Source organism: Phalacrocorax aristotelis, chromosome 6 (assembly GCF_949628215.1).
Source record: "Phalacrocorax aristotelis chromosome 6, bGulAri2.1, whole genome shotgun sequence".
Lineage (NCBI taxonomy): Eukaryota > Metazoa > Chordata > Aves > Suliformes > Phalacrocoracidae > Phalacrocorax > Phalacrocorax aristotelis.
Genome location: NC_134281.1, coordinates 26,286,788 through 26,312,745, shown reverse-complemented (window position 1 = coordinate 26,312,745; position 25,958 = coordinate 26,286,788). Strand labels below are relative to the sequence as shown.

Below are 25,958 nucleotides of genomic sequence, written 5' to 3'. Positions count from 1 at the left end.
AACTAAAAGTGTTTTCTTGTTTTACATTGAATTTCCTGGGTTTTAATCCAACCTGAAGACAAGAAAACACAAGAGAACACAAGAAAACCCTTGCAGGTTAAAGACTTTCAGGACAGGTCTGAGGAGGTTGACTTTTTTTTATTATCACGGATATACTTGTTCAATGCCAGGGTATTACAGAGTCATTCTTTAACTGGGATTATGCAGTATACTGTGTCACAAAGCCAAATATAGCTGCCATTAGGAACAAGCTATAGCTCCGATATTTAATAAACAATTCATTTTAAATATGATACACAGAAAATGCAGGAAAAAATGAAGAAGCGAGTAATACAGAAAATCAAAGATGTTATAAAATCTGGTGTCATGAGCAAGTCAGAGCCGAGCATTAGTACACATTTGATTCCTATAGACAGATATCCTCCTCTTGTATAGAGCCACTCCAGTCTCACCAGCATTGTTTGTGACACTCTGACAATTGGACTTTTCTTCAACTCTTTCACGGTTCCTCTATTATTCCTCTTCCTTTGTCATAGTGGCTCTTTTTTCCTTTATAATGTGTTTATTTAGTACTTATCTGTCTAATTCTGTATCAATTGTCATGCTGTCTGGTTAGCTGTTCTCCTGTGGAAAGCCTCTCTCCCTCTCTCTCTCTTCTCTTCATCCCTTATTCTTCCTCTTTGCTATTTTAAGATTGTTTTGTTATTTTTAGAATGTCATTACAAGTATCAGTGTCTCCATCTCAGCCAATTTTAAAGAGAGTCTCTTCAGCCCTTCAGAAAGTCAGGCTATCCTACTCTCACTAATGTGTTTAAAATGTGCCAAATGATTCACTCCCTAAGAGCACCTTTTTTGTTCTTTTGACTATAGAGGAGATTAAAGAAGTAGCTGAGATGGAGAAATCCACATTACAGTTGTTCAGAGCGCAGTCCAAAGACTAACACCAAATGGCCAAGTTAAAAAGTGCAGTGCGGTGAAGTATACCATTTATAGCCGTTCATAAATTCATTATCTTGTACTGAAGAAACCTGCCCCCCCTCCACACACACACACATTAGAACTTGCTGGCATGAAAGGAAGGCACAAGCTGTTTTATCTCTCGCAGAATCTTCTCACTATTGTTGGATACATTCAACCCTGCTTTTTCAAGGAGGTCTTTGATGTCTTCCTCGGTGAAGGATATATGAAAAGTGGAAAACTTATCTCTGTAGTATTTTACTTTACCTAGAAAAAAGGTAAACAAAATATGTAATGCCAAACAGAAAACCATAAGATCATTCAAGACAAGCACAGCCTTGAGGAAAACATTAATTCCTGGAGATCTGCAAGTTTCACATACAAGTGTTTTATCACATTAAGATCCTGCTGTAGCCAGTGAAGAGAGAGAGGAGGAGATCAGTCAGAATCTGGAGGTGCCTCTTTCATTACCTGTTTCATCAGTTACCATAGAAAGGGGGATAAATCTTTCTGGACCTGCCTGTTCCTCACCGATAACTATAAAGGGAAGTAGTAGTAGCTGGTTACTCTGGCTTCTGAATGTGATGCCTCCCCAACTCCTCTTTAGTAGAAGGGCCACAATTTAGTTACACTGATTTACAGAACAAACCAAGAAGAGTGTTAAATCCCCATAGCTCAGGACATAAATTGCCTGTCTGAGAGGGTGAGTACATTTGTGCTCATGCAAGCTTCTCTCCATTATACATAGAGCCTGCCCTGTTTCTTTTCTTCTGGGTGCATTTGTGGCAGCAGCACTAAGTAAAGGACTCTAAAATGCTTGGCACTGGAAGTTGAGAATATGAAATGCAAATATACAGAGACAAAAACAGCATAAAGTACATGTTACCAGCACAATTCACGTTGTTGAAGAGTGGAAAGTGCATGACTGTAGGACATGACTTGTCTCCTGGAAAGATATAGCAATCAGAAGGGTTGTTCTCATCCATTTCCTGGTCCTCTATCTTGGGAAATGGGATATGGTTTGTCTGGCAGTACGTAGATGTTTCCTTTATAGTCTGAGACACAGAGAAATTGCATGCATTTTTTATTTTGTTTGCTTGTTTTTGAACTTCTAGAAAAAATTGAACCTATCTCCAGTAATAAAATTAATTGCTGCAAAACAAGTATGGTTAGTTTCTTAGACTATATTTAACTGTTACATATAATATATTTAAAAGTCTAAGTTTCCCTCAAGCATTCTCTGAGGAGCAGACTAAGTCTAGAACATAAATGAAAAGCAAGCATTCACTTCTGAGGTCACTTCTTTGCTAGAACCTTTGTATTGCAAATTACAGCTACACCCAGAAAGGCCATGTGGTGGACGTTGAAAGATGTCAAAATTAAAGGGATTTGGCATCTATAAAACAGTCTGAAGACACTGCCAGGTTCACAGACTTTCAGAACAAATTTTACTTTCCAAAGCAACCCACCCTGTTGCTCTACCATTTTAACAAATTAAAAACTCACTATGAGTCGCTTATGGTGACCTGAGGAGACACCAAGCCACTTGATTTGAGGCACACATTAACTTTAATGTTGGCATGATTTTGCATGAAATCGTTGACTGGGGTAGGCATTGTGTTGGGAGCCTGCACAAACAGAGATTTTCTGTGGTGTCCCAGAGAAATATTATTCCCACGTGTTCAGGAGTTCAGAAGAAACAACCTTTTTTCACTCTCTCTGAATGGGTCTGCTCTAGATGGCACAAGGGTTGTCAACAGCAGCCACTTTATGTAAGCATCCCAGAGTAACTGATATCTTACACAATTCATTCCAACAACCCCTCCACAAAGAACACACTTCACAACCAAAGATGGGGCCTTAGGCACTAAGAACACTGCTGGCCTCTCCCATAGACAGGCACTTACTGACACGGTGGTATTTCTTTAACCCCACCAAATTGCTTCAGGGGTTAGAGTCTACAGATTTATCCCTTTTCCTTAATCACTGTTGGGAAAAGATGGAGTTGCAGCTAAAGGCATGATAACTCTTGTAATCACAAAAGACAATCAAACCTCTCACAACATCTTCTTCGAATGATACAAACCAGTAATAACATTTTGAAAGCCTCGCGAGTTCTTTTTTAACTCAAGCTCCCCAGATTCATCCCCTAGGCATATATGTTTTAATGGAAGCAATTACAGAAATAGTATTGTACATTTACCCTAATTTGTGATGAAATTTGTTTAGAAGAGGAGAACAGAAATTGAATATATTAAGAGGAAAAAGCCTACACAAAGGGAAACTGAGCAAAATTCTTACAGATACTAATAGGAGGTGTCCTCAAATGTAAAGAGGTGTTTTTCTGTAAATAATGTCTGTTAAAAGGTGTTCTGCCTTCTGATAGGGGCTTATTTTACCCCTGGCAAGGGTTTCTGCTCATCTTCGCTGGAGAATTACATTTTCCAATACCCTTTACCTTTATTCTTGTTGAGGTGTGAGTTGGTAAGGATGAGATCTGTCCCATGGTCCCATGATCTCCATTTAATCTCAGGCCTGGGTCGTCAACCCCTACATGAGCTGTGTTCTAGATGTGCTGGTCTCCTGCTTAGCCACAGTCATGTCCATGTCTTAGCCCTCTTGTTTGGGACCCTGATGCAAAGGCTGACTTCCCAGTTTGACCTTGAAATGGTGTTGTCACTGCAGGCCTGCCTAGTGATCACTGGACTGGTTACCCTCAGCAGACTTTATCCTTACCTGCCACCAATCCTGATCCATATTGACTTCCCAAATTGGCCTTGGACCTGGCTTATCACAGCAGACTTGCCTGATGATTCCAACCCTTAGTTGAATGTGACTGCCATCTCCAAGCCTGCCCTGCTTGTCTCACTTGCATCCTGTGAAACTGGGCACTGTCTGGCAAGGCTCTGCCCTGCCTGCTCTGTTATCATGCCTGGCTCCCTTTCACTTAGGAGCAGCTGGCCCTTGGCAGTTAGTTCAGGCCTTCCTGAGCCCTGTGCCAAGGACTTGGAGCCCAGCCCACACCTGTGCAGGACCTTGCCACTATGATTCCTTTTGAGGGGTGAGCATGGCCCTGGGCTCTAATAGCCCCACAGTGCCAACCTCTTACCCATTCCCAGGCTCCTGAGCAATGTCCTTCCTCAAGCCTGCCAGCCCTCCAAGGCTTGCCAGGGGCAGCTCAGAGAACCCCCTGCTCTACACTTTTCATTCTCAATCCAGCCTGGACCCTGGCCTGAGCCCCCTACCCAATGCCAAATCTCTCGTGCCATGTCCCCTTTCCAGTTACCAGTCCCTGTGTTACCTGAATAGCCCACTGACAACCACAGCAATTACGTCACTCCACAGCAAGGCCCTTCTGAACCCTGACCTCCCAAGCATGTGGACACACTATGCTGGGATGGAAGGCTACTGTCAGGGTCCTGAATGCACTAACAGGCCTTAATGACGCTGGGGCCTCCATGTGTACCCTTCCCACTGGCCCAGGGGCCTTATTGATATTGTACAAGTAGCAGTGTTCAGCTCAGCCACAGATGTGCCTGGCCATAGGCTCTATTGATCTACAACCCAACCCATGAACTGACTTCCAAGCTTGACCCCAGACCTGCCTTTTAGCCATGGACTTGCCTGGTAATCTGGATTTCCAATTGACCCTTTCCAATTTGACCTGCTTTGTTTGTCTCTTTCAGGTGCTGCAAGGTGCTGTAAATCCTGGATTTGCAACTCAAAACCAAAGCACCTGGCTGGTGAGGCCCCTGCCCTGCCAGTCATGTTACTGAGCCTGGCTCCCTGTCGCTTAGGAAGGAGCTGGCCCTCACTGCTCCCTGACAGTCTTATTTGTAGTCAAATGGAAATGGGGACTTGAAGAGATCAGTTAATCTGTTTTCAACGCCTACTGTGAGATGCTCAAAGAAGCCAGAGCCTCTGGATGCAGCTGCCTCCACTGTCCCTAAAGTGATCACGCTGAAAATACCCAGAGAAGCAACAGTTTGAGATCCCAGCACATTTTAGATTCTTATGAGTTACTAAACTTCATCAACTTGAATCAACCTCCAAAAGAAGTTCCAAATCAAATATTATGTTTGAAAGGAAAACAAACTACAGCAAGGAATGGTGATAGTTTTGTATAATGTCCTTCCCCCCAAAATATGGAAGAAATCAATGTCAACACCATGCTTCCTCATCACCTTCACCGAGATGAGGTTCTCTTTGATGATTGCCATCAACTGCCCTAAAGGAAGGAGTAATATGCCAAACAGGCAGAAAAATTCTGGTCAGCCCTTAAGGAAAAAAGGGAGTCTAAGAAACTTGTGAACTTTCCCCCTGATGCACCCTGGACAGTCTGACGGCTTGATAACCTTGGTAGATTACCATACAACACCTGTAAACAAGACAGACAAAATGGATCACGTTCTTCAGTTATCTTTTTCTGCTAACTGCCTAGAAAAGAAGCCCAAACAATTAGATGATCAGCGTACCAACCTGTCAGAATCCATTCAGATATGTCTCTGAAAATTGCTTTGACAATGATTGCAATGCATTTCTGCAGTCCCCAGCCCAATGACCCCAAAGGAGGTTCTCCAAAGCCATGACTACACATGTACCTCAAAAGGATCTCCAGAGCTGAAATCAAAGGAAATTATCAGATCTGGTTGCCGCTGTGCTCGAAGGACCAGAGGGTAGGCAGAATTTATTGCCAGTCCAGCATCAATCAAAGACATGGTTTCATTTTTGGTCAGGTGAGAGGGCTGAAAGTTATCTAATCCAATGAAAAAAAGAAATGAGATTTCATAAAGACATACATGAATATACATACACACACACGCCCACCCCAAAAGATTCCTTTGGTCTTCACTGATGTTTCACCCCAAAAATATATTGAAACCTGCCTTTCCTTGCCAATCCTGCCCAACCAGATATCCAGATGTGTTCTGACAAGAGGAATCCAAATCCCTCTGAACAACCTCTCTCTCTGACTGTGGTCAGCTGCAGACCAGAATTGCTGATGGGTTTTTTGAAGGTCAAGAGGTCACACCGCTAAGCACCATAGTTTTAAGATAAGAAGATCATTGAGTGGAAAAAATGAATTCATGAGCCAGCTAGAGATCATGACACCTAACTGCAGTTGTCTAAATACAGGTTTCTACTTACACACTAAGTGCCAAAGCTGCTATTATCATAAGTGAACACCCAGCTAGGGCAGGCAATGGTATCTGGAGACCAATGTTACTGGTCATGCATCAGGAGCACAACTCAACTTCATAAACTTAGCTGGCCAGTTCCAACTCCTTAGGCTACTTCTTGTGTCCTCCACATTCTCCTCCAAAAGGGCACAGTGGTCCTAAGGGTTTTATTCTGTGTCTTCCAACTTAATGCTCTTGTCCCTTGTATTCAAGGGCAGTTTATGTGACATTAGATGCTTGTGTTTACATGACAGAATTGAGTTTATGTATCTGCAATGGTGTTGCAGATCTGGATTCCAGTAGCATGAAATAATTCTGTTTATTTGCTGCCCATATTAAGATGCTGTTAAAAGAGGGTGGATCCTGGAAACAAAAGCTAACTCGCTCTTTAAAGAAGGTAAATGGCAAAGAGAGTTTTCTTCGTTTAACATCACACAAGCACAGCATAAGAGCTCTGCTAAACCCCATGCACTCTGCCCCATAGATCTAGTTGGATAACATAACCACTCTGTATTTTCAGAATACAAACACATCATGATTTCATTGGATTTTCTTACGGCAGTTGTAGAGGAAGTTATTAGTTGTCCCCCATTTCCAGGTAGACACACATTGGATTGTTTTGAACATCATCTTAATGAAATGGCACAGTGAGCCTGGGAAGAGACAATACAATTCAGAACATAGTTGAATCTAGAGAACTTCACTTTTTGATTGGTGTGACAAAATCTGAGGGAGATGTGTGGTGATAGAAGAAATATGTGCAGAAGTGTACAGACAGCCTGAGGGCCAAGGCCTGAGTGCTTCAGAAAAGAAAGAACCATGCTTTCCTATAATTAACACTAAGCAATGGACTCTTAGTACAGCTGAAACAGATTTGAATAAGCCACTGAAGGCACAAACTATACAGGCTTGGGCCCTCCACCAGCTGGCATATTCACCAAGCTTGAGGCTCACAGGCTCTGAAGTGGACTAGTTACACCAGTGCTGTACTTGAGTTCAGGCTTGATCTTTTCTGGGCCTCCTACAGCATTCTTGTGGTTCAGAAGAATTGTTATTTCTCTTCATCTTCTTTTGAGCTGAAAGTGCCCCGTATAAAGTGAGAGCCATGCTACAGCCCAGTCAAATGACCTGTATGAGGTGGGAGATATTAGTGGAAAACCACGACAACTTCAAGACGCCATGTGAGAAAGCATGAGAAGATCAGAGCAGTGAAAGAGTTTGGAGGACTGTACTGTGCAGACGGACATAATCCAGGCCTTGTCTATGAAAACGCTCCTTGGAACAGTAATTGGGGAGAAAAAAGACCTGTCTGCAATGTCCAGATTTAATCTCAGAGCACCAGTTGGTCCACTCCGGAAGGAACTGGCCAAAACCTGCTTATACACTGTGGCTGATGGAACTAGCAGAGCCCTGGATCTAAAGAGACCAGCTAAACACTGCAAATCTATTTGAGGAATTTCAGTGTAAAATTTACTTTGCAACTTATGTGTATCCTGCTTAGACCTCCCCTGCTGTCTTTGATGTAAATCCAAATAATCCTCATTTCACCCACAATTGAGTCTATTAAATATTGCAGATATAAGCTAAATGAGTTCAGTTCATTGAAAACAACCTTTGGCTTAGATAAAAGGGCAGAAATGCCGATTAACTGCAAAAAAAGCCCCACAGTAAGAATGGAGTTGCCAGTTAAAGAAAACCCACTTTTGCTTTAGGATGTCTTGGTTCATGACTTTTTATTTCAAAATTTCTCTAGTGATGGAAGTTCCATATGACACTTGACATGAGGGCACCCTAGGTGTTCAACAGCAATCCACTCAGTAGTCCACTACCTGCATCTGTCAAGATCCTTATACATCATCAGTTCAGCATGCCTAAGTCTTGCTGACAATACAGGCTCAGTCAGGAGCAAAGATAGATGGGAAACAGTGATTGTTCAGGATTAGCTCTCTTATTCTATTTACTTAGGTAGGCAGATTCTAAGCGCTTTCATAAGACCTGAAAGGATTGTGGGTATTGGAAGCTAGTCCCTGCATGAGGATATCACTGGCATGCATGCTGTAATGTGGTTTTCACCAGGTCTTCCTACAGTGGTTGTACCCAAGATTTAACTGGAATTTAAGTTTACAAAACACCAAAGCTGGAGATTTTTCAAAGCACATAAAATAGAAAGAGCAATCAAAGATATTAAAAATGAAATAAACTTGCCTTGGAGATTTTCCTGGGGTGATTTGAACACTATTCCTAGAGGACCACCTTCTCCAAGATGCTCTGAGAAAGATCAAGAGGAGAAAAAGCACAAAAACTAGTTACATTAAAGAAACAGATAGATGGCATCCCACAGGGCAACTTTTTACTACAAATACAGTTAGGCATTTCTACCTGGGACTGGGAGGGCTTCATTGCTATGATAAGCATGAATTTACAATACTTGCCTCCAAATTCCTTTTCTATCTGTTTGCCCAGTTCAGCACAGCTCTCCATTCTTTCCTCCTTTGTCTTCATTGCCCAAGTGTTATGCATTGCTATGCTTAGCTGTCGGGATTCACTTTTTTCCTTGACTTCTATAAAAGAGAGAAAAGAAGAAAAGGAAAATAGGAGAATGTACAAGAAAGGAATCACCATTTGTAAAACCACATTACTGAGAATACAAGTGCTTAGTAATCTCAGCATCTTTCACTTGCCTGACAAATTCTTCAGCAGTTTCTCAAAGACTTCCTTAGGATCACTCCCACTTACAGCACACAGCTGAAGGTCTAGTAGAAGAAGAGCAGCTTGATAAGCCACTAAGGTATCTGAATTACTCTCTAGGAAAGATAAGATAAAAGTTACATCACAGTGGAATTTATCTTACCGAACTTCTGATTAGACCCTAACTGACACATGAATTAGTGAAGATGTAGTTCATGCATTCAGTGCAATCTGTAGAAACACTGACCTCATTCCTCTTATTCTAAAGAAGTTGTTTAAGCTGGTGAGCTGAACCATGTACCAAAGTGAGTTATTTATCTCTGTTGACAATAAAAACACCTAACACTGAGCATTCACATCTGGACAGCTGCACAAACATACCAGGATTCAGACAGCCTTTGTGTTCATCTTGGAAGAAAGGTTCCATGAAAATAAGTAGCAGGAGGAGAAGCAGAAATATAGTTTGGAGTAAACGGGAATTTTCTAATATACTTCAAATATTTCATTTCCATTTTGAATGTAAAAATAAATAAACAAATATATAAAGAAATAAGAAAAGTAATGATGATTTGAGTGAAACCTGATGTGATTTAGAATCATAGAATCATAGAATCATTAAGGTTGGAAAGGACCTCTAGGGTCATCAAATCCAACTGTCAAACCAACACCACCGTGCCTCCTAAACCATGTCCTGAAGTGCCACGTCCACATGGTTTTTTAATACCTCCAGGGATGGTGACTCCACCATGTCTCTGAGCAGCCTGTTCCAATGCCTGACCAGTCTTTCAGTAAAGACATTTTTCCTAATATTCAATCTAAACCTCCCCTGACACAACTTGAGGCCTTTTCCTCTCATCCTATTGCTTGTTACTTGATAGAAGAGACCAACCCCCACCTCGCTACAACCTCCTTTCAGGTAGTTGTAGAGAGCAATAACATCTCCCCTCAGCCTCTTATTTGCTAGGCTAAACAACCCCAGTTCCCTCAACATCTCCTCATTAGACTTGTTCTCTAGACCCTTCACCAACTTTGTTGCCCTTCTCTGGACATGCTCCAGCAACTCAATGTCCTTCTTGTAGTGAGGGGCCCAAAACTCAATATGGTATTCAAAGTGCAGCCCCACCAGTGCCAGGTCCAGGGGCATGATCACTTCCCCGCTCCTGATGGTCACGATATTCCTGATACAAGCCAGGATGATGTTGGCCTTCTTGCCCACCTGGGCACACTGCTGCCTCATGTTCAGGTGGCTGTCAACCAGCACCCCTAGGTCCTTCTCTGCTGGGCAGCTTTCCAGCCACTCTTCCCCAAGACTGTAGCATTGCATGGGGTTGTTGTGACCGAAGTGCAGGACCTGGCACTTGACCTTGTTAAACTTCATACAATTTGCCTCAGCCCATTTATCCAGCCTGTCCAGATCCCTCTGTAGAGCCTTCCTAATCTCAAGCAGATCAACGCTCCCACCTAACTTTGTGTCATCTGCAAACTTACTGAGGGTGCACTTGACCCCCTTATCCCAATCATTGATAAAGGTTTCTTCCATTTTTTGTTCATTTGTTCATTTGTTCATGTATTACCAAAAGAATACTATGGGAATGCATTTTGTGTTTCACTGTCATTAAAATCTAAATTTTTTCAGGTGACCTTTTCAACATGGAAGAAGAACAAAACAAAAACCAGACAAAATTCTCTGGGAAATTTTACTTTCACAAAATGAGAAAGAGAGCAGAAAAACAGGTCCATGAAAGATGCCGTACTTATATTTACTTTCTTGTCTTTGGGGTTTACTGTCAACCAGCAATGCTGGTTAGCAAATATGATGCTACAGACTGCCTGTAGCATCAGAAGTGAGAGTAAGTGAGAGAGAGTGAGACCCTCTCTGCCATCCCTTCTGTCCCTGAGTTTCCCAGGTGGAAAGATCAGCTGACATATTGCAGTGTAGAGCCAGTGCTACCTCACAAGCAGTGTGGACAAGCAGGAAGTTTGGACCTGAAAGTGAGTGTGAGCCTTGAATCAGGCTTTACTTGTACTCCCTGACCACAGCAGCTGCACAAGAGTGCTGTAACACCACCTTTCCATAAGCCCATTAGTACAGTTCATCTGACATGAGTGAATCCCTCCATAATGTCAGGGTGGTTATTTCAGTTACATGTTCCAGATTTCGCAAATCATTACGAATACAAGAGACAAGGATGCCTGGATTTCCTTGTGCTGGCTGACACTCCTGTCAGTCCCTTAAGGAAAACATTAGGCAAGCAGAAAAGAATGTTAAATTAAAAAAAAAAAAAGTTTAAAGAAGCCAATGGAGAAGCACAATAACCTACCATGTCCATATGACCCCAGGTATTCACGTAAATGAAATCTTCCTTGGAGTGAGGTGAGACTGTCTTTGAAGAAGTAGAAGGATAATTAAAATTAGAATACTCCTTCCAATAAAACAGTCATTGTCTGCCAATGAAAGACATCATGAAAGCTAGCCATGCACCTAAACATAGGTGTACAGTGCTATATTAGATTCCTTGGAGGATCTCCCTGCCTTGTGCCTGACACTCCAGAAGAGTACTAATCTCCTGCTGGTCTTGTTGCTCACTCATAGCACTGTGTTTGATGTCTTAGACACCTGACATCATCTCAGTCACCTCTATTATTTCACCAGCAGTTCTGAAAGCCTCCTACCTCAGAGTTTAAGATATCATCTCTGATGTTTCTGCATCATGAGGAATCTAATGTGAAGGAGATCCGTCCACATTCACTGGCATTATATTGAAACTTTCCCCTGTGGTACTGGCAGAGATTCACCTGAGCAAAATTGGACTTCTAGAGTCCATGCTCATAATGCCATTATCACTCACCACTTCTTTCTATTGGTGCTTAGGCTAACCTGTCTCTCATTCTTCATTTGACAGAGCTCTCAGTTCCTCATGCTTGCAATCACTCATCTTTTCTAAGTGTACTAAATGTATTCCATGATTGGAAATCTTCAGGTGGAGCAGGAAACCTTCTTCCTGGTGCCAGAAGTAACCAGCTTCCAGCTCTTGCAATTGTGAGTCTCCACTTCCCAATTGGATTCCTACAGAGTGCTCCTCCTTTGCTACAGTTGGAATTTTGTCTCTTTAAGCTGCACAGACTTGGATGAAAACTGGACAACCTCTATCTTGTCACCTCTGATAATGATAAATGGAGTACCAGTGGAGCTTCTGTTAGGCACAGCTGTGTTTCTGTTTGGAACTAGAGGTCTGAAGGGATTACTCAAGGGTAATGTGAAGTATGCACTCAATTTCAGCGGGTACAACAACTGATTTAAGCATACTGGCAACAGAAAAAACGTAATACCTTTTATAAACTTTAGATTTTCTTCCATGCTTCCAAGAGCACTCCCCCATAAACCTGAAAAAAAGAAAACGTGCTTCAAGTGCTTGCTTTATAATAGTCTTGCTAAGAATTCAGTCTAAGTTTGCCTTTCAGTATTATTCTTCTCTTAACTTTCAAAATTTGTGAGACCATGACTGAATCAAAACTCCTCTGCCTAGTCTTCCCTTACTGTCTACTGAAAGAATTATACATCTCCTGAGATTATTTACTCCCTCTTCCTCCTGCTAGGTCTACACATGTTTGTGGACCAGCTGTTTATGTTACTTAAGGCCAGCATGCCATGGGTACTCTCACGCTTCAGAACACTTGGTCAAGCACTTCCCTGGGCCATCCTGGAGGAATAAGTACTCTTCATGGATGTGTTGTGTTTATTTTTTTCATCTTCTGAATTAATCAAATAGTAAGAACTAGAGTGCTTTTTTCTCCCCCCCCCGCCCCGCATGACGCCAGGGGTGTGTTTTGAGGAGGCTGGGGCATGAAGTCATCAAACGCAGGATGTGTTTAAGGATGCCAGATATGTTTAGTTGTGTCACAGACAGGTGAGATGAGATTTTCAGCTATATGACTTAGGCAGGAAAGGAAAGAACTTTGGGCCTGGACTGAAACAGAGTGAAACAAATTACAAAATAGGAGCTACAGTAGCATGTATGTAATTGTGAAGCATCTCTCCCTGTAGAGTGAACATGCTGGGATTACAGAACATTTAGATATCCAGGTTGGAACTATTTTATTAACTTCAGTAACCTACAATGTAGGTCTCTAACTTGCCATAAGAACCACAGAAAACTGGTCAATATAGAGAGAGGAGTGTACAGAGGCATGCAGATGTTCCAGTTTGAACATTTAAAGTGAGACAAACTGTTCTCCAGAATTCATACAATATTATGCATGCATTCATGGAATAATAGATGCATTCTCGTTACCTACAGAAAGATGCAGAATAGCTAAACCTGTTTCTTTTTTTTGGTGTTTGTTTTTTTTTTTTTACAAAGCAGAATTAGAAAGACTCACCTTGCATGTAGCAAATGTTTTTCCTCTTCTTTTTCTTCAGCTTACCCTTCTCAAATTCACTTCCAAAGTATTTGGTACTCACAAAAGCACCCAAGGCAGTATATCCAGCCTCGTGTGGAGTGAATTCAAACCAAGTCCCTGAGAAAAATCAAACAGCATTGTCACTCAATATTCATAAACAGAGCTGACCTCACTCTCCCAAAGTAGCATTTTCATTGTTTTTCTTCTTCCTTTCTAAAATCACCTGATATTTGCTAACAAAGATGAATTGGCATATGAGGAACATACTAAGTTGTAAGCATTCTGCCATCTGCTCTTTGATATGCTCTTGGTACCCTTCCTATCTTGGCCTCCAGCTGCCACATCAGAAAAGTTTTGATTTCCCACAGATCACATGCCATATTATACAGCTCTGTGCAGATCTCTCAGATGTGCGCAACATCTCAAGGGCCTCTCAATGTATATACATAGGTGACAGAGTCTGTCTTCTGTAACGTTCTCTAGCATCAATGAAGAGAAGAGACTGGGCTTGATTCAAGTACCCACAGATATGTAACTGGGTACCCATAGTACCTAGGGACCCATGGTGAGCTGAGTCACCTGCATGGGGCCGACAGTTATGACATAGGACTGAAATAGCACTCATATTCTTTTAGAAAAGTAGGTGAAGTAGGCAGAGTATGCATACTATACAAAGTATGAAGAGTAAGGCATCTCAAATGGAACCTCAGGCCTCTGTGTGGACAACTGAGTCAAGTCTATTTGCTCCAGAGAAAGATCAACAATTTTAACATGTATGGAAAATAAAATTCGATGGCAACAAATTTTTTTTGTTGGTGGTGACTATTATCCTGCATCCACTTGCCTAAACTGCAAAGCCACCTACTCTTCATTTCAAAATCCCTTCCTTGATCATATTTCCTTTCCAGAATGAAGTTCCCAGTTCTCACTCAGACCTTCCAGGGTTATCACAATTCCAGGCCAGCTTGTGCTTGATCTATAAATCAAGTCCCATCACCTTAAATCAAAGCGTACTGTTGGTAAGTGGAAGGACATAATTTGTCCTCTGTGCAAGTAGGGGTAGGACAGACAGCCAGAGTTTTAAACTGTAGTGAGGGAAAAGTCAGTTGTTTGAAAGTATACTTCTCCCTGTGAAGGCCGCCTTCCTAATTACTGAAAAAGGGTTTAGTTGCCTAGTTCAGTTTTAGAAGCACTGGGTTATTTTGGAGTTCAGCATGAGGCTGACGGATATGATGGAGCATTTACAAGAGATCTGCACACTGCTGAGAACTCAGATGGAGGTCAGGAAGATCCAGGATGGCACTAGATGCCTATATTCAGGCTTCTACATTTTGAAGATACATTTTATTGATCTGCTTTATTTAATCTGTTTAGCCTATTCTATTCTCGGGATGCCTCATCTTATCCTATTGTGAAAACCACTTCTACAGAATGTGATTCAGCCCCTGAGAGTGCATGGTTTTCTCCATTACCTATAAACAAAGACGTAGGCTGACAAACTGTGATTGGATGTCAGCACAGTTAATGCCTGCCATTAAGTTAGAGGAACTTAATGCATGGTATTTAAGATACAGTTAGACTAGGAGCCTGTATTTTACCTGGTGAGTTTCCACCTTCTTCCTGTAGTTTTTCCTTATCCACTGCTGCATAAATCGGGTAAGGGTTTATTCCAGTTTCTGAGGCCTCCCTGTGGTCAGCCAGCTCATTCTCATCGAACTGGAAGACAAGTATGGACTTCTGAAGGAACATAAAATGCCCCTCCCCTCTGCTATACCACCAAGGACATCCCTACTTAGGAAACTGGATTAACCAAGGAGTTAGATTAACTGCTTCTACCTTTCCATATCCAGAGGTAAGTTGGCCTGCTCTAAAATATTTCTTCAATTTACACAACTCCTCAAAAAAACCACCCACCAAAGTAAAATTTAGTTGCAATTACTCTGAGATCTTCAGAACACTCCCAAGGTGTTTGCAGTTAGCTTCTTACCTGCTTCAGTATTTTGTATACAATACAGGAGGCCCAGAAGTCGGTGAGTGAGTAAAGTTCATCTTCTGATGCTTCCTCTAAGGATTCCTCTGCTTTTATAATATTCCAGTGTAAGTTATTGAGCTTTTCACACAGGTCCTTTTCCAAGGACATCAAATTTTCTGACCATTTCCTATCTTCATATAGGAGAGACATGCACCTTTTAAAGAGAAAGAAAGTCTTATCTCTAGCACAGGCGGAAGCGAATGGGGCTTTGCTGCTTTTTCTTTTTTTTTTTTTTTTTTTTTTAATCCCATGCAGGAGTGTCTTTAAAAATGTATGAGAGGAGAAAGAAGTCCCAGGCTTCTACAGAAGCAAGACACTTTACATCATAGAATGGTGTTATTATTCCCTGATCAGTTATTTCCCAGCTGCATATGGATAATATAATTTAGTTAGTTAGATAACCTGAAGCTTGATATCAGCTGGGTACTTGCCATATATTAAGGGTAACTTGCTGCAGGAATATAGATTTTGCAGGTAGCATTAGTGAAGTCTGCCAAGACACAGATAATCCATCAAAGAACTTGGAACAAACTTAAACACGTAGAATTACTTATATCATGTCATCATTTTGCACTAGAGACTTGAGACATTTTTTTGCCTGTTATTAGGACCAATAAAGCTGGTACCCTTGCAGAATGACGTCATCTCCTAGTAAATTTATAGCTCTCAGCTCATGCTAGCTACCTGCAGAGATGTAAAGGCTCACTCTGTTCCAAGACCAACTCCACAGGCTAATTCAGATATATATTAAGGTGTACAGCATTACTTTCTTCATCTAGAGCAGCATATGTCTTGACTATCTGCAAGGAAGGAGATCTTCTGGATTACTGCAGACACCATATACGGTACCTAACCATAGACAGTGACAGTTGAGGTGGCCTAAAGTGTTCAAGACTTCCACCCTCATGTGACAGACAATAACACAAGATCTGTGAAAGACCTCTGTCCTCTTGAACCAGCTGCTGAAAGCCAGACAGGATTTCCTCCTAGGGCATCTGAACTGTCACTGGAAGTCTGCCTTTAAAGAACGTAAACCTATCCCCTTAAATAAAATGGAAGGAGTGGTGTGTATGTCACATACAGATATGCATATTGAGGCACCTAAATTTAGACAGAGTTCTATGCTTACAGGGCAGATTTCTATATGTGATTTATAAGCTAGACTGCCCCCACAGTCACTTCAGTGTAACAAATAATCCTGGCCTGTCACTGACATGCTTCATGTGGGCCTTGAGGTAAAATGGCTCATGTTCTTGAATGTCATTTCTTTTCATTGCATATAAGGTAAGCCTAAAAAAGTAAATGAAGTATAAATATTCAAGACCATAATGCCATTTAAGTTGCCACAAGGATGAGTGACATCACCACAGATTTGGTAGATTTGATGCAGTATGTGCAGGAGACAGTGCTTTTCCAAACTGGTAGGGGGTCAGCAAAGTAAGTACCTGAAAGGGCACTAGATATTTACATTTAGGCACCTGACTCATTGCCATACTCTTGAGAGATATAGCTTAGTGGCATGGGCCCCTCTTAAATATACCACAGCCTCTATTTAAACAAGGCCTTCTGCTTCTGAGAAGTATGTTACCTAGAAGTTTTCAATGCTTTGCTGGCTGCTTATCACTTTCCTGCTCCCCATGGCCTGCCAACAGGGGGAATTGTCTCCTCCAGAAAGTAAGAGCAAATGTCCAAGTTGTTTGAATCACCACTGAGAGCACTAACTTCTTCCTCTCTGGGAATGAAAGGTCAGTCTTGCTGTGCTGTAGTTAATGTCACAAATATTCCCTGTGCCTCCCACCATCACACAGGCAAATACCTCACCTACCACTCGGTTCATCTGTTGTGAGCCCTACAGGGAGTTCTGAACAATGAAGAAAGTGTGGAATTGATGTTGAATCTATGGAACAGGAAAAAAATTCACAATCACACCAGGCAACAGGTACCTACCAAGTGGATCCTGACACTCCACACAGATACATGACAGCATCCAAGAAATTCTGTTTCTTCAGTGCCACCAAGGTCCCTAGAAGGGCTATCATGGCACGCAGGCCTCCGCCTGATCCCAGAACAGCAATATTAGGCACATTGTTCTGGGGAGTGGAAGACAGAAAACATATTTCATTTAGAGAAAAGGCTTAACATAGAAGGATAAAAGCTATTGCAATTCTCATCTGACCTGCTTCCTTGCTTTAGAACACATTGCATAATCTGCTTCTTTTCCCCTATTTCTCCTTTTCCTTTGCATCACAGTCACAAAATCATTTCTCCTTTGTATTGTGCTATCACTTGTCTTCCTGGTACTGAAAATTTGTCATGGCTGTGTTTCTGTGCTGTAGCTTCAAAATCTAAATAAAACTTGAGCAGTACTCATTGTGTTTCTCTAGATGTCACCTGTATTCCCCTTTTCCCCTTCTGTCACCAAAACCTTTTTTTTTTTTTCCCCCCAAAAAAAAGACAAAGGTAGAGCTATTACAGCCAGCCACAGAAATTTCTCAAGAAGCATGTTGTGTTAGAACTGTCTGGAACAGTTGACTTTCTTCACAGCAGCCCATATGGTGCTGTGCTTTGGATTTGTGGCTAAAAAGGTATTGATAATACACCAATGTTTTGACTTGCTTCCCACAACATCAAGACTCTCTCTTTCCCACTCTGAACTCCACCTCCAGTAAGCAGGCTAGGGGTAGGTAGGAAGTTGGGAGAGGGCACTGTTGGGATGGGACAGCTCACCCAAACTGAATAAAGGGATATTCCATACCATGTAACATTGTGCTCAGCAGTAAAAGCTCAGGGAAAGGAAGAAGTGGGAATGTTTGTGTTTATGGCATTTGTCTTCCCAAGTAACTGTTATGTGTGCTGAGGCCCTGCTTTCCAGGAAGTGGCTAACATTTCCCTGGTGATGGGAAGCAGTGAGTAAATCCCCTTGCCTGTACACACATCCTTTCAACTTTTCATTTCCCTATTAAACTGTCTTTAATTTGATCCATGACTCTTCTCACCCTCCTTGTATTTTTTTTTTCTGTCCCATGGGAGAGGAGAGTGAGCAAGCAGGGTGTTTGGCTGTTGGCCAGAGTTAACCCACCATGCATGCCACAAGGATAAAATGAGCATGGAGTTAAGGAAAGATGTGTGCAGGGTTATCTTGTATGTCTGTCTTCACAGCATATGAAAAAGCATAGGGCTTGATGTTGCTGTATGATTATATGCGATGGTGTGCATCTGAGGATGAAAGGGTTTGAACATTGAGACAAATGTGTGTACAAGAATGCACAGACATTAGCTGTGTGCATGCTTATTAGGATACAAACACATCCAGGTGGTTAACTGTGTGTGTCTTCTGAATGGTGCATATATATTCATATATAGACATACATCTAGATTCATAAAAATACTGATGTATAAAAATATATGCAAAGGCAAGTTGATTAACTTATTAACTAGCTGATAGACATAGGAATTACAGCTGGGAATTCCACTGAAAATTCAACGTCCTGCTCCCTTTTAAATTCTTGGAGATTCCCAGCCTAAATCCTTTTCCAAGCAGAGGACCAAAAGCATGCACTGGAAAATTTGTGATGACAGATGATGCTTCCAAGGCACTGGACCTCACTTCAAATGACACTGTGTGCCATTCACATCACTGGAGTGTTATCCCTTTTTCCTTAATAGGACTGACAGTGCTTACCTGGTCACAAATAATCTGATGATGACTTTTCAGGCACTTCAATATATTTTCTCTTCTCTTCTGAATGGCTTTTATTTCACCTTCTGAGAGATTGTGAGACAGACGGACTTCATCATCATCCTGGCATACAAAGTGAAACACATTCAGGGTAAGAATATTTCTCATGGCAAGAAAATCAGTATATGGGATCCATACAGATGACCCAGCTTTCTACAGACCAGCCAGTGTTCACCCTGAGCCAACACCTAAGAGCACTGTAAAGAACATCAGGGAACTAATTTTTGTATTACACTTTAAATACAGGGTGAAAGAGGCAGTATTTATAAGCCTAATAAAGAAAGTGAAAAGGAAGGAACACAAACAAAAATTTCAGTTCTTCCAGATTAAAAAGGCCTCAAACTCCTGACTGAACAAAATATTCTGTTTTCTAAGAAGAAACATTGTTCTTGTTAGCATTTTTTCACAATAGTAACCACAAATCTGAAGTATTTTTTCTTGTGGAAGAAATTTATCAAATTCAGAGAAATTTACCAGTTGATTTTCCTGAGCCAGTGGTGTATTTTTCAGTTAAAAACAAATGTCTAATTTGATCTAATGTTCACAGTAACCTCAAGAAATACAACTTTCCTAGTTTTGCATTAGATCACGCTCTAGAGCACCGCTTCTAAACCGTAATTCAGACACTCCAGGGGTGCCTGTTTAACTCCACTATGAAATGCATTCATGACTAGCTCTTCTGTGGAAATCTATAATGCAGATGTTTAAAGTCAGGTGACATGAATCCTACCCTTTTTCTGATTCATGTCCTAGACGATCCTCTTTAGTTATCACCTAGAGATGAGGTCTCAAAAATTGAAGTTAGACCTTACAGATACTTTGCAGAGTAATGTTAGCATGAAGTACATAGAACACCCATTTTGTAAAACAACCATGACACAAGTGTCATAGAATGTGGACAATGAAGCAACCAGAAGAGGAATTAGGAAATAGAGGGGAAACCAAGTGTTGTCCGAAATGCGGATTCATCGCCCAGTGTGCAATCACACACTAAGGAGAGACATTGCTAATTTATTTCAGGGTTGTGCAAGCCTGGGTGCTTGGTTGTTTTCCACAAATCAAGCACACCGAAGCTGGCTACCTCATTGTATTTATACAGTAAGTCCACACATACTCTGCCTACCTGATGCATATTCATTCTAATCTACATAGGTTGCATAATGGCATTAAGTCACTCCACTTGGCTGTGCTTCAGGTCCTTCTGCACATGCCTTCCTTTCTTTGTGGGTCTTGATGGTCTTTACAGATTAAGTACCCTAACCCTTTTTACCCATGGTCATATGTTATGCAAGGACAATTTAAAGCTATTTTCTCTTGCCAACTTTCCATAATTTTCTTCTAAAAGGAATGCTTGCCCCTGATTAAATGGGTAATTGCTGATGGCCAAGATATCCCAGCCCTAAGCCTAGGTTAAATATTAAAGGAGTCTAGATTCATGCTAATTAAACATATACAATACCTGTTCTTTCCAAGGAGGGGTTGTTCTCTTTCACCAGGGTAGAAAGAATCAGAATAATCAGAATTTAAAAGGCCACTACTGATATCCAATAGAGGTTTAGTCCCAGTATGGCCATGCTTCAATATTCATTTTTTTTAATGTGCATACCAGACTATTAACAGAGAGCTGGTGAAAAGAGATGTATATCTTACCTTTCAAGTAATTCATTGCTGCTAATTCTTCTTCATTGGAATAGTAATAATTCAAGAGAAGGGCTGATGTGTACTTCAGTCTCTGGGGTTTTTTCTTGCCTACATGAGTTTCTTCAACAAAGTATCTTGCATCTCACAACAAAACATTTTCCTCAAAAGCCACTGTGAACATTTCCAAAACATTCTTACTGACCAAGGCCTTGATGTCAGTTGTAAAAGAAGGCCATGCATCCACTTTTCTGTTTCACAAAATTAGGTTCTAATGAATAACACAAACCATTTGTACCACTATAATGTAGACCTTGGACCCTATGCCAGTTTGTACCAGCTGGAATCTGGTCAGGAAGAGAAGCCCTGCTGCTACCAGGCCATGGAATGTATAGGCCTGTACCTGAAGCAAAATCTCTGGCCAATGAGGATTATAACCAGAGAGTATCATGCTCAACCTGCCTGCCTTTCAGTAATTCATCGGGGTTGGGGGATGCCTCCTGTGGCTCTGGCAGGGGCTGGGTCTTGTACTGTGGCAGTTTTAATAATAGGGTGCAAAAGGGCCTCTGTGGTGACACCTGTTACCTCATATGGATCAGGCTCAGGTAACAGTGTGGCTGAGATGGGGGCAAAAGGCCCATTGTCACAATCAATATCAGAATCATCCTCCTCTTCAACAGCTCCCAGTGCATAGATCTTTTGAATAATCTCACTCTCTGAGACTGGGTGACTACACTCTCTCTCTAGCTTTTGCAAAGCCAGAGGTCTAAGATTAGTTTCTAACCGCTGAATTTGTTGGCTTTTTCTGTGACTATGAGATTCAAAGCCTCTGCATCCTTAGCTCACTGTTCAGTATCTTGAACTCATTGCTCAGCACCTTTTAGCAAAATACCTGTGGCCATTAATGTCTCTGTGAGAAGCCCAGTGAAGGGTCCCTTGCTTTCTTTTGCTTTATGTTTGGAAGTTTATATGCCACTTACGAAGTTCTGTTCACAGTGTCTTCCAGTCAAGACTATTTTCAGTGATCCATCTCCTGTTTCACCTCAATGTTTTCCATCCCTTACGTTCTTGCATTTTAGCTGTTCTCCTACAGCCTTATCCATGACCTGTGTATTTACAGAATCCCACTTCTGACATCAGTTAATGTCACGGTCACAACCTATGAGGGATACCTAACTGATGGGAGTATAAAGATTGTGACCGTGGGTTTGTAGGGTTCTGTAATACACAAGGGCATGGAAACTTTGTTTCCATTGATTACTTTATTACAAATTACCACTAGTAAATAAAGTATAAATTAATTATAATTTACCTATATACACACCTATATACATATTGTTTGAGGTGTTACTGGTATGGCACTCACCAAATAACTCCCAGGAGTAGAGCCACTCAACAACCGAAAAGCCTCACTTTGCAGATGATCCATGTTGTGGAGTCCAGAGTCAGCCAGGCACCCCAGATGAAGGTATGGTCTGTCTGGGAGATTTCACAGAGAAGCTCACTTTGGGTAGATAGTGAGTTACTTTTATATCTTTGGTGTAGATATGTAAGTAGGCATGAGTTGTGTAGGTACATAATTGGGACACCAGTTCCTGGAACAGTTGTTGCTGACTTCTGCTTTCCTAGAAGGTCAGCTTGTAATTGTGGTTTCTTGGTTCTGTGCTTATCTCAGGCTCTGAGCTGTGCATATCAAGGATGTCCCAGCCTCCCAGCCAAGCAGATGGCCTTCTCTGTCAGTATTTTTCCATTATCACTGGGTTGCTTTTATGGCTGCTCCATCTCTATGTTTGTTCAGTCCTAAGGAAAGAAGGCTCAAGAGGACCTTATTGCTTTCTACAAGTACCTAGCAGAGGAGTATGAAGAAAGTACAATGAAAGCTTTTGTTAAAACCAGAGTAAGATACAGTAATATAAGCTACTATTTCAGGAACACTTCCAGTCATTTATCACTGTAAGCTGAAATAATTCCTGGTGGATTCCATACCCTTAAACTTGCTTCTTTTCTCTTTCACGCTGCCCTGCTGAGCACTCAGAGCAGCAATTCTGTAACTTCTTATTGCAATTGCAATTATCCCCTTGAATGCTTTTTTCTTTGTTTTTTTCTAGCAGACAGTATAAGGCAAATATCTGTTCATTTTAGTAATGAGGTTCATATGCTTTCTGTGAGTTTGTTCACGGATGCTGGCTCATTTTTCTTCTGGCTTGCCTGGTCAGTTTTAGTGCTGCTGATTTTGAAATAAATACACAATAAATTAACTAAAGCCACTCTTTGTATATTTCATTAAAGCTTGTGGCAAGGAGAACATTTTCTTGTGTCTTTTGAGGCTAACGTTTCTGAATAACTTAAAATAAAGTAAAGCTAAGAAAGAATAGTATGATGTAGCTGCTGTCACAGTTGGCATTTTTTTTCCCTTACCTTAGAGGAACAAGCCAGATGTCTAGAAAGCAGTGTACAGTGCCTTGCTAGTTTACCTCGGTTATCTGACACATCTGCAAGAGACTATCAGATATTATACACAGATTATGCAAAACCTTCATCCTTCTGGAGAAGCTGAAATATTCTGACAAATGTCGATCATCCCACAGACTCAGAAGTGTCATCAGACCCCTATGTTTAGCCAACTGAATCTAACCTAAGAACTCTAATGACAGTAACAGGACCTTCAACATCTATCCTACACATAGACACCAACATATGGGTCCCAACATGGGTCTCTTAACCTACAAAGTGATTTTTTTTCTCCAGTATGTACTTCATTCTATCACATAGATCAGTTTAGTGGTCCAAAGCTAGCAGATATGACAATAGAATCCATGACTGGAGATAATCAAAGCTTGCTTGGACAAGGCCTTAGGCAATCTGATGTAAGTTAGCCACACTCCAAATGGAAGCGAATCAGAGAATATCAGAGGTCTTCTCCAACCTCATTTGTCATACATAGGATTTACAGAACAACCATATCCTTCTGGAGCAGCAGCTAGAAGCCAAAGGATACATTATAGGTCATTTTAAAGGCACCAGGCAGTCAGTCAAGGTACATAAATTCCACCCCAAGGTAAAGCAGCGGTGGGGTCTAGAGTTACTGAAATGTCCACAGGCAGACTTTACTGGGGTGATTCCTTGCCCTTACATGCCATTATCTTCCTATGTACAACCAGAAAATCAATCACCTTGTAGGAGATAATTCGCTGTGATTATAGGTACTGTTAACAGGACGGATTTCACTCTGTCTTATGTGGACTTAATAAAACAGCTCTCAGAACTTGCCCAAACTGCCAATTGTTTTGTGTGAGGACACTGCTCCTCTGTTAGCCTCCACTGTTATATTGGTTTTGGCTGGAATAGAGTTAATTTCCTTCACACTACCTCATATGGTGCTCTGTTTTGGATTTGTGACTGAAACAGTGTTCATAACACATTGATTTAGTTATTGGTGAGCAGTGCTTCCACAGCATCAAGGCTTTTTCTGCTGCTCCCGCTGCCCTGCCAGGAAGTAGGCTGGGGTTGCACAAGAGGTTGGTAGGGGCCAGGGTCAGGACAACTGACCCCAACTAACCAAAGGTATATTCCATATGATAGGTCATCTTGCTCAGCAATAAAAGCTGGGGTAAAAAAGAAGGAAGTGGGGGATGTTTAGAGTTCTGATGTTTGTCTTCCCAAGTAACTGTGAGATGAAGCCCTGCTTTCCTGGAGATGGCTGAACACCTGCCTGCCAATGGGAAGTAGCGAATTAGTTCCTTTTCTTGCTTTGCTCACGTATGCAGTTTTGCTTTACGTATTAAACTGTCTTTATTTCAACCCATGAGTTTTCTCACTTTGACTCTTCCCCCATTCTGCTGGGAGGAGGGGAAGTGAGTGACCAGCTGTATGGTGCTTAGCTGCTCCTTCAGATTAGCTGTCTATATGTTATTTCTATCTTGGTTTTCCATTTGGAGAGATCTAAATAGATGCCACTTAAGGAAACACATAGATGGAGAAGAGAACAGTTTACTCTCTAATCCTCACACTACATCTAGGATGGATTTGAGCCCTTCTGGACTAGAAACTGTGGCCTGTTTCTGTGTGAGGGTCACAATAAAACCATAGGGTTCCTTTTTGTTTAGTTTTGTTGGGTTTGGGTTTTTAATGTATTGGTGTTTTGGGTGGGTTTTTTTGCATTTTCAAAACAAAATGGTTAATTTAAGAAATTCCAAGTTGTTCTTTTAGCAAACCAGGCTGCTCAGGCATAATTTTCCCTAGAGTGAACCATGCTGGATGTTTCCAATCACTTTCTTGTAATTTCTGGGCCTGGAAAGGGCTTCCAGGGATCATTGCTCCATAATCTTGCTGGATAGTGTCCTGTATTCTCTTTTTTGCCTGTCTGGAAAATGTGTGTGAAATTTTTCTTTTTCCGGTCATTTGGGAATTCTGCTCATTGCCACTGTCTTTCAAAGATGATATTATCAAGATGATATTATCAAGCCAAGTTTAATGCGAGTGGAAATTTAAAAAAAAAAGGAATATTTATTTTGATGCTAATAAAATATTAGCAACAACAAAAAAAGTTTTGCAGTAAAGATTAGCATATCTTCACCATGTGGCTTAAATCAGGATGTCTTGCAGATACCAGCAGTGGAGACCTCCATCTCTCTGTCTTTCCCCCTCAACCTCATAGATCAAAATATCCTTTGATCTCATTGCGAGGTTCAGAACTTTACCTGAAAAAAATTGTTCAGCACTGGCAGCTTCAGCATAGCAAAAGATGGGGTGTTGTTTTGGGCTAAAAATAAAGTGTAAGTGAAAGACAATTTAGAGATATTCTTCCCACATCCTGTATAGATTGCAGCCAAGCTTTCTTCATTAGGACTACTTAAGGGGAAAACTATTGCCCATGCTGAGCAATAATATAGCTTTGGTTGTTCCTATAGATAAGAACATAGAGGGGTTGTTTATTTGCTTCTGTAACTATTGAGAGTGAGTGCGTTAATGCACCTTTAGGCATAAGCATGAGGGGGACGGAAGGAAGAGTGGGGATTTTGCATTCAGATGCATAAACACACTTGTGTTTCTGTGTGATTGCATGCATGTACATATAACTGCATGCCCATATCTCTGAGTGATTGTTTTTGTTAGTGGTTTAAATATTGAAAGGTATTTGAGTGTGTGCTTCTGAATATGTTTATGTGTCAAGTTGTAGATGAATACCTAGAGCTTCAAACGGGAAAATACTGTTATTTCCTGAAGTCTGTTCAGGTGGCTTATAAATCTATTTGAACTGCAATCAGCCCATTTTATTTTATCATTCTGTTGTAAATTTATGAAGCTACTCATCTGCAACATC

General features: G+C 41.2%; 1 protein-coding gene across 4 annotated transcripts; it reads right to left on the bottom strand.

Moving 5' to 3' along the window:
* Nucleotides 1-122: 122 nt before the first annotated feature.
* On the bottom strand, nt 123-22,254 carry PLA2G4C (phospholipase A2 group IVC). Of its 4 annotated transcripts, none has more exons than XR_012661127.1 (16): nt 22,002-22,179; nt 18,941-19,060; nt 17,206-17,348; nt 15,214-15,412; nt 14,825-14,942; nt 13,206-13,343; nt 12,156-12,209; nt 11,147-11,209; nt 8,819-8,941; nt 8,570-8,698; nt 8,343-8,405; nt 6,695-6,790; nt 5,559-5,713; nt 1,837-2,012; nt 908-1,224; nt 123-741 (listed from the first exon to the last, which is right to left on the bottom strand). XR_012661127.1 is itself a non-coding variant. In XM_075096751.1 (15 exons), the coding sequence occupies exons 1-15, from the start codon at nt 22,062-22,064 to the stop codon at nt 1,055-1,057; spliced, it is 1,803 nt and encodes a 600-aa protein (XP_074952852.1). In that variant the 5' UTR covers nt 22,065-22,254; the 3' UTR covers nt 123-1,054. The 4 variants fall into 4 exon arrangements, 2 of the variants coding, with proteins under 2 accessions (XP_074952852.1, XP_074952853.1); XR_012661126.1 differs by having other exon boundaries at nt 1,844-2,012; XM_075096751.1 differs by having other exon boundaries at nt 123-1,224; nt 1,844-2,012; nt 22,002-22,254.
* Between the last annotated feature and the right edge of the window lie 3,704 nt (nt 22,255-25,958).